The 11,087-nt window shown below is 37.6% G+C and overlaps 2 protein-coding genes across 2 annotated transcripts; both read right to left on the bottom strand.

Moving 5' to 3' along the window:
- Nucleotides 1-12: 12 nt before the first annotated feature.
- pink1 (PTEN induced kinase 1) lies at nt 13-5,469 on the bottom strand. Its single transcript, XM_007578974.2, has 8 exons — nt 4,984-5,469; nt 3,675-3,950; nt 3,151-3,254; nt 2,868-3,050; nt 2,588-2,751; nt 2,356-2,483; nt 1,134-1,364; nt 13-1,034 (listed from the first exon to the last, which is right to left on the bottom strand). The coding sequence occupies exons 1-8, from the start codon at nt 5,338-5,340 to the stop codon at nt 750-752; spliced, it is 1,728 nt and encodes a 575-aa protein (XP_007579036.1). The 5' UTR covers nt 5,341-5,469; the 3' UTR covers nt 13-749.
- Nucleotides 5,470-6,334: 865 nt separating this feature from the next.
- LOC103156798 (trypsin-3) lies at nt 6,335-10,234 on the bottom strand. Its single transcript, XM_007578972.2, has 6 exons — nt 10,140-10,234; nt 9,829-9,903; nt 8,524-8,677; nt 7,618-7,756; nt 7,269-7,523; nt 6,335-7,159 (listed from the first exon to the last, which is right to left on the bottom strand). Exons 2-6 carry the CDS (start codon nt 9,884-9,886, stop codon nt 7,010-7,012), a joined length of 756 nt encoding a protein of 251 aa, XP_007579034.1. The 5' UTR covers nt 9,887-9,903; nt 10,140-10,234; the 3' UTR covers nt 6,335-7,009.
- Nucleotides 10,235-11,087: the final 853 nt, after the last annotated feature.

The raw sequence follows: 11,087 nt of genomic DNA, 5'->3' as shown, positions 1-11,087 counted from the left end.
ATCAGACTTGCAGACTTTCAGATTCTTTTATTTTTCAAACATTTCTTAACACTAACAAATTTCAGTATTTTCATTTAGTTTCCCTCCACCCTCATCTGTAATATTTGGTTAGAGTTCAGCAAATGTGCAAACTTGGACATAAAGTGCAAACAGCAAAACAAATGTTTTTTTTTTTATATTTTTTTCCATGTATTGTGTTCAGAAAGCATGCAGAAAAATGTAGAACTATCTACATTTAATGATAACCAGGTGTTTAATGGAAATGGCAACTACGTTACCCTACACAGTAGAGCCTAACAAGTGCAATGCATTGTTTTAATTTAAAAAATCTGCATTGGCCTCAACTTTGTGGCTTAAAAACTACTGTATGTGTTGTGGTTCTCTCTTGTAAGTATTAAAAAAATAAATAAAAGATCTTACATCTTTAACAACCCAACTACAAGTAGCCATCAGTATTCTCTATTATCGACAATTCATTTTGGGGGAGTTACATTAAGAAAAACTGATGCAGAGACACTGATGTCTTTTACCCTGAGATTTAAATGCAGAGCACTAGTTAGAAATGGATATATGCTAAGTGACACACAACTGAAGACTTGTGTGGGACATTGTGTACAACGCACAGAAGAAGGATAATACAATCCAGTTGCAGTTTTGCAACTGGTAAAATGATGCATAACACTAACAGCACTACACTTATACTAGCTTATTAACTAAACACACAAGAGTTTTCTGAGTTTTGAGTGAATTTATGGAAACATGATGCAGGCCCTGCTCTGATCTTGCCCATAAAGGAGGAAGCCTACAGCGGCGCGCAGCTCTTCTAGATCTAGGTTAGACAGGAAGCTCCTCTGAAGCTCCGCCTCCACTCTGTTCCCACTGGGGCCGCTGCAGCCCTGCAGGAGGACCACAGCCGAATGGCACAACAGCCAATCAGCCAGCTTTCTCATGCCAGCGCTGTCCAGATTACCCAGGGCTTTGCGACCCCAGAGGCTGAGATGCAGCATGTTAGCTGCAACACGAGCACTGGGGCGCTGCAGAGGAAGAATAATGCATTCAGTGCAGGTTCCAGTTATTTGTGCTGTTTTTTGGTCCTAACTTATCCTTCAGTTAAGTTAGGAACCTGCTTTTACCTTGTTTGGGTTCCTCCTGAGTAGCAGTTTAGTGACTAACTGGACATCAGCTGGAACACAGGCAGGAAGAGGAGGCAGCTGCTTCTCCTGGTAGTTTGTGCTGTGCAATCCCGCAGCTCCATAGAAAGGATTCTGCTGTCCGAAAATCTCATAGGAGATTGCTCCCACAGCCCAGGCATCCGTCTTGGTGTAGTCGATCACCACATCAGGGCCTGGAGCTGCAGTCACCACCTGGAGACAAGAACAACACATTTTAATGAGTTTTAACACATCATTTTATTGTCACATTAATAAATCATCACAAAGTGTGTTCACAAGCGTGTATGTCAATTCAGCTTTTTCACATTTTTCTTTTACATAATAGCAACAAACTTCAGTGCATTTATTTGGTTTTTATGCAATAATCCGACACAAAATCAAGCAAAAGGAAAATTAAATTTTACAAGGTATGTCTTGATTAACTTTACACATGGGGAATACAGACTTAAGGTTTTATCACAAAATTTTGTGGTATTACTGTGATGACAAGAAAAGTGACAATAAAAATAATTTATTACTAGGGGACAGCAATCAGCCCCAAATACTGTTTCCCATATGTCATGCAGCTCTTTAGACAACCAGTTTCATTAATAAATGTGTTTTGTATTACTAAACTGTACACAGTAACTACATTTAATTATATTTTCAAATTTATGATATGCTATTTGAACAAAAGGTGGAAAAAACGGCAAAACTAAACTAGCAGTTGCAACAATACATACAGTTTTTGAGGGTTTTAGACAATAGTAACTGAATTTATTTTGAAAATGGTAAATCAAAAGTCTTAGAAATGTTTTGATATAAATAAACAACAACATCAAGTTTTAAATCTTCCCAAAGATGTTCCTTAATGGTTCCAGCTCCAAATTATGTCTTAAATAGACATACTTCAGTTTGATGTGCTGTGTTAAGTTTTCCACACACAGGTTTGCTAAACTCTTTAGATTACACACAGATGGATTCAGTATACTAATAAAATAAATTCTAATTTTATTTAGGGGTTAAAAAGTCAAAATATCCCAACAAAACACATTGAGATTTGCAGTTTCAGCATTACAAAATGTGACAAAGTGACACTTCAAGAGGTAACGGACATCATGGCCATTTTAATCCTGAAGCCTCATATTGAAATATTTCACTTGTGTCAGAAAGTATTTACTGTGGTTGAAGTATTTAGACTCACCTCAGGAGCCATGAGTGAAGCGTTTCCTCCTCTGCTGACCCACATGCTGTTAAATGGAAGCTGTAAGCTGGAGTCATTCTGGGTCAGGCAGCAGCCGAAGTCAGTAATTACCAAACGGGGGCAGCCACCTTCAAGAAAAATAAAGGAAAGAGGGCCAAAATATTAAATAAAATCTGATAGAAACATGATTAACATGTTTTTTTTTATGTTTGTGTGTGTTTTTACATCTGACCTGAGTCAAACTCTACCATTATGTTGTCAGACTTCAGATCCCTGTGAGCAACACCCTGCCTGCACAGATGGTCCACCCCCTCCAGGAGCTGCAGCACCATCAGAGAGCCCTGCCTGCGGTTGGGTGTGGAAACCTGCAGGTACTGCCGCAGTGTGCAGGGATAGCTAGAAAACAAAAACAACAGGAGCTTAATGAAGCACTGCATGTGTTAAACCTGATAATACGGTGGGATGTTTTAGATTAAATATGGCAAGTCATATTTAACATTTTTAAGCCATACTTTTTCATGACCAGGAAAAGAGTGCGATTGTTTCCGAGGCCCGCTGGGTTGAGCCTGGCTGGCAGCACATCTGGATACTCCTCCTGCGCACCTGGTAGCAGCGGCACGTCCGCGGTGAAAGCCCGATACACTCTGATCACGTTTGGGTGAGCTGAAACTCTTCTGGGAAGCACTCCGAAACGTCTGCATTACAGAGAGACCAGAAGGATTCATCAGCATGTTTGTAGTTCTTTGATCTGAACAGCAGGACAGGATTACAAGAATCCGAACACATAATATTTACCCATCCAGGGTAATCCGCTCTTTTTCCTTTTTTAAGGCCAGAGGACCAGATGGGACAAGTTCTTGCGACATAGATTTTAATATCGCCTCACTTGAAGATCCAGCCTGTGTACAAAAAACACCCAAAAATTAGAAAGTTCCATCAGTTTAAATTTAAACAAAAATAGGTTTGTGCATAAAATTCTGTAATCTAAATTAGTCGTATTAGGCTAGCATAGCTGCCTAGCTTTTTCTTAAATAATAATAATAAAATAATAATCAAAAATATAATTTTGCTAAAAAATTAAACTGAATAAAATCTATTTTTGAGCATTTCCAATTGATTCAGACAGCACCTCTAATAATTTGAGCTATTTTTTAAAGCTTTTATTCAATCAATCAATCAATCAATCAATCAAATTTTATTTGTATAGCACATTTCAGCATCAAAGCATTTCAAAGTGCTTTACATAATTAAAATGCGAACAGCATGTGACATAGAATAAACAGTGAGAAATATAACAACATTTGCTGCAAATTACTCACCCCAAAGTTCCACAACATTTTGATAGCCAAGGGGAAGTTTCTTAAGGAGCAGCATGCCGGAGATCGCACTTTCTGGACTTCCTCTTCATTGTCCTTTAGTTCCACCAGTGTCGAGTCTCTCTCTGTCTCCTTAGGGTGAGAAAACTGAGCTGCAGCCTCATACACGACCGCATTGGAGCCTTTACCGATCTGGTTCCCTATAACGTAGTCCTCCAGTTTGAATCCAGAGGTGAAAGGTCTCAGTGTGCTCTGGATTTTTTTCTTCTTAAACACAGCCTGCACATTGGGAGGAAGAACAGATTACAAGATATTTCTAACTAACTTGGATAGTTTTCACTTTATATTGGGCAAACCATGTCTAAATTAAACCAGCAGTTCATAGAACAAATGTGGTTATGTAGAAAATGTTATTTCACTCTTAGCTCTTTGTTTCTTCAAGCTATGAGGGGGATGCATTTTTTGGCAATAGGAATTTTGTGTCTGCCAATATCTGCATGCCCTGTGTACTTTCCCCAAATAGTATCCTATTGATATGAAACTCATACCAGCAGTTCATAGAACAACTGTGATTATGTAAAAAAATGTTATTTCACTCTTAACTCTTTATTTTTCCAAGCTAGTAGGGAGATGCATTATTTGGCAATATAAACTATTAGCCTGTCAATATCTGCATCCCAAGTCCTATTGATATGAACCCTTTACCAGTAGAAACTCATCCCAGCAGTTCATAGAACAAATGTGAATATGTAGAAAAAGTTATTTCACTCAGCTTTTTTTTTCTTCAAGTTTGGAGGTGGATGCATTTTTTTGGCAAAGCAAATTATTAGCTTGCCAATATCTGCATGCCCTATCTATTTTCCCCAAATATTGTCCTATTGGTATGAAATTCATAGCCTTCTCACAGCAACAGTCTTCAGTCAGAGGTTCTTCAGATTTGTTGCTAGACTGACTGCTACACGAGATCATTCCTGGCCACAACATTTATTTGTCCTTTGGTTAAAAATAAAATATACTGAATGTGGGAAATGCATAATAATTCTATTGAGGTCTGACCAAACCAAGTATGAATTTTCAAAAGCAGTCAAGATTGCTTGAAGGCTTTGAAATCAATCAATCAATCAAATTTTATTTGTATAGCACATTTCAGCAGCAAGGCATTTCAAAGTGCTTTACATAATTAAAATAAAAACAGTATGTAATAAACAGTGAGAAAGAGATTTAAAAAACATCATTAAAACGTAAACAGTGAGATAGAGAAATAAAAAGAAATCGAACTACTGAATCAGAATCTATCTTTAGGTCACCATACCTGTATTTCTTGACATGTTGCAGCGCTCTGTCTGTCGTCCTCCAGCTGCTGCTCGATAAGCCCCACACCGAGGCCAAAAGCCAGAAACACGGCCCTGTTCCGAGGCGACGCGCCGGTAAACCTCCTTCTAAAACCGGCGGACTGAAGCTGAGCCGCCAGACCCTTCAGAGAGGTGCGGTAATAGCGGTACCGGGCCGGCAGGAAAGCCTGAGGCTGAACGGTGCGGACCGACGGGCCTACACGGAAACGGTCAGCTCGGAGCTTTGCTGCGACTCGGCCGCCTGATTTAAGGAGACCAATCTGAAGAAAGGACCGGCCGAGCTCCAGCCCTCGGCTAATGGCGTGTTTCACAGACATGATGAACCCAGAAAAGGAGGCTCAAATAGCCCTTTCTGTGACCCTCAGTCCCGATTTTACTGTTCCAAGGTAGCGGACTGTTAGCGCAACAAAAACAACACCATCCACGCATGCGCCACAGAAGTTAATATTTTAAGCGTTATTTTTAGTGACATCTGGCGTTGAAAAAGTGCAACAGCAGGAATTATTTATTTTGAAAAACAGTTAACTGGTGGAAAAGAAACTGCAGGAGTGTGTCTACCTTAACTAGAGAGACCAATAAAATGCTGTATAAAACAGAAAACCCAAATATCACATTTCGTATATAAGTTTTGACAATTCAATCTTAATCTTACTTAGTAATCAAGACAGCTACTCAAAAAATGGTGTTGACGATCTGCTTTTATGCGTTCACTGGTTACTTTATTACTTAGGTTCAACAAGTGTGTGAATCATATCACAGAGTTTTTATTTCATATTGATATAAAAATCACACATTATTTCAGATTTGTTGGCTACAAAAATATTACGCGAATATTTTTTTCCCCACCGTATTCTGAAGGTGTCTGTTGTTTTTGTTGGATTGTAGAGGCTACTTGAGTACAGTAAACTCATTCTCATCTAAAAGAAACTTGTTTGACATTATTTGAGCTATGTCATACAGGACACTACACTTTTGCAAATATACATTCAAAAACTGTTACACTGTGATTTATACATTTAACCCACAAGCAGCTGAACTGTTGAATTAAGACAGGATGGTTCCATGCTTTTATGTTGAATTTTACAACTGAAATTGATAGTCTCACTTTGATTAATATGTGTGAATTATAGCCTTACTTTCTTATTTTTAGCTGACAACAGCGGCACTGTGATGTGGTCTTCCGAAGCTGCACCCAACCTGGTCCAAGGTTTTAATTGTTAAAATGCACCAATTACTATGGAAATGTTTGCAAACTTCTGGAACTACCAAACAGAAATAGTCCTGGTAATCCAAACAGAGCAAAACAGGAAATGGTGAGAGTCTGATTTAATATCAGATCATGAGAAAAAAATCACTGTGTATTTAAACAGCCATACTTTGTTAATTACTTTACCATTTTCACTTGGTATATAACAATATGTATTTATTTGTCAGAACATTTTCAAGCATGCCATACAGTTAAGTAGACATGTCAACAGTCTTTGAAATATACATATTCAAGACAATCAACTGATATATAATGATTCATACATGAAATGGCTTGTGGGGAAAAAAAAAATTGAGTGAGCTCATTTAGAGCTTTAGCCAACTATGCAGTTTATCTTGATCCAATAACTATTAAAATAAAAATGCTGTTCTTTATTAAGTGAAACAAGATCCAATAAAAATGCTTTTATTTAGGAATATGTTAGAAATCTCTTAACAAAATAAATTACTACTTAATTGTGACCACCTAAATAATTCACTTGTGTTCATTTGACATTCAGAAAAGTAGTTCTGCAGTTTATTCTAATGCAATAATATTTAATCCAAATAACCACAAAAGCAAGAAAGACTTTTATATGAAGCATGGGAGAAATTAATACATGAACATTACATAATGATTTACTATTATGCTATATTAAAAATTATTTATAGTACCATGCAGATATGAAGGCAAAATTATGCGTTACAAGTTTTGATGTTATTAAGATTAAAGCTAAATGTTTAATCAGAATTCATGATATAGCTGATCCATGGCACATAGTTCCTCACTTTGGTGTAGACACCAGGGAAATATGGATTTGCACAACTGATGCCCCAGGAGACAATCCCCTCAAAGATGCCATTGCAGACAAGTGGACCCCCAGAATCTCCCTGTGGATGACCAAGCGCAGGATGATGAACTTATCTTACTTAGTCAGACCTGAAATAAAAGTTGATCATAATGACATATACACTTGAAGAATAACTGTTTTTTTTGTACCTGGCAGGAATCTTTGCCACCATATGGAGATCCAGCACACATCATGTTCTCAGTGATCCTGCCCCAGTAGTAATAGTAGCAGAGCGATATTTCTGTCACGTCCACAGCTCGGAGCACCGGAGACAGCGCGTAACTATAAACCTGTGTCACACCCCACCCACTCACAGTGCAAATACTCCCTCTTAAAAGGGGGGTGTTTTCATCAGGCAGCCTGACTGGCTGGACGTAGGCGTTCAGCACTGCTGGCCTATCAAGCTGTAACACAAACCAGTGAAATGATGAGCAAATAGTCCTTGTCAATTCTATTACGTAGTATTTATTATTTCACCACCGCTCCCCGTCTGCAAACCTTAATAAGCATGATGTCATTGTTGAATGTCTTATAGTTGTAGTTGTGCACATATATTTTTGAGACACCAAAGTTCTGTTCAAATCCCTCTGTTTCACGCAGGTTGTGTTCACTCAACACCACAATCATCAAGTGGCTCCTAGGAGTCAAAAACAAACAGTCCCATTCAAAGAGCAACGATTATCCAATTATCAGAATATTCAAAGCTATTGCTGTTTAAAATAGGGTGAAGGAATTACTAAACAGAAAGGCCTTTTTGTCAGACATGATTGTTCCTGACATTTTGTGTGGAAGCCTGGGGTAGTAGTTGTAAAACATTCATAAATATGATTTTTCTTTCACAGGAGAGAGCTGTTTTAGAGTCAAAAGTGGAAGTGGACACAGAGATTACATAAACCCAATATTTATATAGTTAAACATACTGAAACTTAATGAATTAAGTAGAACATTTTAAAGTATATGTATAAATTACATGTAAAAAAATTACCAAACAATAATCAGAACAGATTTACAAAAAACAAATTTGTAAAAATCTGTTTTGAATATTTAGGAGGAAGTGGTATTAAAAATGTGTCAGTTTATCAAACAATATTGAGAGTGAGGTAAAAAGAACTAAATTGAAATTTGAAAATCCTTATGATGAAGCGAAGTGGTATTAAATAAGCTGATGTTTTGTATTAGTCTTATTAGTCCGTGTAACAGTCTTATGAATTGATAAGCTATTCAAGCTATTTTTTCTATTTATGTGAATAGGGGGCAGATGTAAATGTAAACTTTTTTATGCTTTTCATTCATGATCTCTTTAATGAACTATTTACTAAGTAAATGAAATAAAAAAATAAAATGAAAATGAAACAGAGATTAAATGCAATTTAAATCAAACATCTCTTTAATTTCAGTTCTTACGGTCTCCAGCAGTGGGCAGCAGACACCACCCACTCTTTGTCCACCAGTGTTCCTCCACAATAGTGCTCCCCTTTCTCAGTCTGCAGGGAGGCCTGGTATTTGATCGAGTACGGTTGGACCTCCTGGCCCCCGATGATCCTTGCATCAAGCTTTTCTGTTCACAGCAGTGAGCAGGAGGGTATTTAGGTTTTGGCACTTGTAACATTCAACAGAAAGAAAAAAAAAAGTTTGGTAGGTGTGCGCAAATTTAATTCAATACCTAGACCAAATCTCAACCCATACGCTTAAAAAATGATGCTCTATCATAGGAGCAGCATAGGAACAGGGTTGGGCTCCTATTCAGCCTATCAGGTGGCTGTTCACATATAGGCTTACTGATGCAGGAGACAGAGGCACAGTCATCATAAGCATGTTTTGAACTGTGGAGAAAACCCTGAGAAATATATATTAAAAAACAGCCACACCTCCAACCTGACTTTCAACTCTAACAGATGGAAGAACAATGGACTTTTTATAAAAGCTCCACATCTTCTTTTGCATATTTCAGTGATTTTTTTGTCTGTATGCATGAAAATATTTCTAGAAATGATGCCATATTTATTTGCAACTTTTTATAAAGTCTGACTGCAAAGTTACATTTCATATATGAAAATATATTTCATGTAGACAAGGCCTAAAACCCCTGAAGTTGGTGTTCAGCTATATATATTAGCGCATGTAACATAATCTTGTGTTGGTGGGGCACCAAAACCGGGCCCACCTAGACCCAGGGGCCACATCCTTCTGAATGTGGCCCTGACTATTGGTCTTTACAGGGAAAGTTATTAGACCAGAACAGGTTTAAGCGCACCGTATGCGTGTGTGAATATGGTGCACACACATATGCGCATCATACTTACTTGAGCCCTGAATTACTTATACCCTGGTGGTGAATTTTTTTTTTCCCATTACAATAATCAAACTCTTCTTTTGCAAGTTTCCACTCGTATTTACATATTAGCTTTGGTAATGTCCAAGTCTTTAAAATGGGAACTCCTCCTTGACGTCACCCTAATCTTTAGCCTTTTACAGTTAAATCTTTTTTCATTGCATTTTAAGAAGTAAGAAGAAATGTGTTGTTCAAATGAATAGGTTACTTTGCATCTAAGACGTAATCTTTTTAGGGCTTAACTGTAAACAAGATAACATGCAACACAATTACGTTTACACACAGGAATGCGTTCACCAGCTTAGGTGATGTATTTGTTTAAAATGTTCAAAGATTTTAGTTAGGATTATATTTTTAAAATATAATAAAGAACTTACGTGAGCATACTTTTGAAGACAGAATAAACAGCACTGTTGCAATTTGTTGAGGAGACATTGTTGGCCTTAAATAATCTGTAATAGAGAAGCATGTATTTCTGCAGCTTTATTACAATACATATTGGAGCATCTATTGTCATTTCAACATGATTAAACAAACATATAAAACAGTTTTAACAGTTTGAATCTCATCTGACTCAATTTGACAGGTGCATTCTTTGCAAATTTACATAAATTAAATATGAATTGTAAATCAGTGTCAGATCAGTGATGGTTAAGAGTTGAGTTTAATTGAATTATCTTCCGCTTACCGTAAGGTGAAAAGCTTGAACCCTTCTGTGCTTCTGGTGAGACCAGTGTTCTCCTCCTGGCTTTTTAAGTGTAACTGTATCCCCATACAAATCTTTTGTTAAATTTATCTTTCCATCGTTTTGTGTCCTCTGACCATCTCACGCTCTGACCTACTACATGACAAAGATAAGGTGTTGTTCTGTTTTGTAGGCTCAAGTTTTTTAGTCCAGCAGTATTTAGGTTGGAAACGCCTCAATCTTCGGTGATCCTCACCAGTTTACAGGCAGGATAAAATATTAGACTTTTGTTTATTGGAAGAAAATAACTCAAATTTCCAGTGGCTTTGCTGGAAATGCACAAAATATGAATTTAAATCACTCCCGTCTGTGCAAAAACCTGTTTGGCAATATGGAACAGCAGCTCATTACAACCTGCCATTATTATTATCTATTGTTATGTTTTACCTCTGGTTTTATAAATGTTATTGTAAATCAGCATTTGATTTTACCACAGTCAAAAATACTTATAATTAATTTCAGTAACACTATTGTACCAATTACAGCTTGTTGATAAAAATACCACAAACATTGTGAACATTGCAAAGAAAATAAATACGTCTCGCCCATAAAACTACCGTATTTTCCGCACTATAAGGCGCACCTAAAAGCCTTCAATTTCCTCAAAAGCCGACAGTGCGCCTTATAATCCGGTGCGCCTTATATATGGACCGATATTGAGCCACAACAGGTCTAGCAACTACGGTAAGCAGCCGCCGACTTCATTTTCGCCCGTTGAAGAAGAAGCGCGCGGTGCATGCTGGGATAGTTGTCAGAATGCTGGTTTGTTAATAAAGTTTGACTGACCTATCTACCTACAGACTGTCTAGAATCAGGTCGTCTGCAGGTCATTTAGCACCACGTTCTCCACCAACATGCTGTGTGCAAACGGACCATCGTCCGGCCACGCCC

This window comes from Poecilia formosa, unplaced genomic scaffold (assembly GCF_000485575.1).
Source record: "Poecilia formosa unplaced genomic scaffold, Poecilia_formosa-5.1.2 Scaffold501, whole genome shotgun sequence".
NCBI classification, from domain to species: domain Eukaryota; kingdom Metazoa; phylum Chordata; class Actinopteri; order Cyprinodontiformes; family Poeciliidae; genus Poecilia; species Poecilia formosa.
This window is presented reverse-complemented; position numbering and strand designations above follow the sequence as displayed.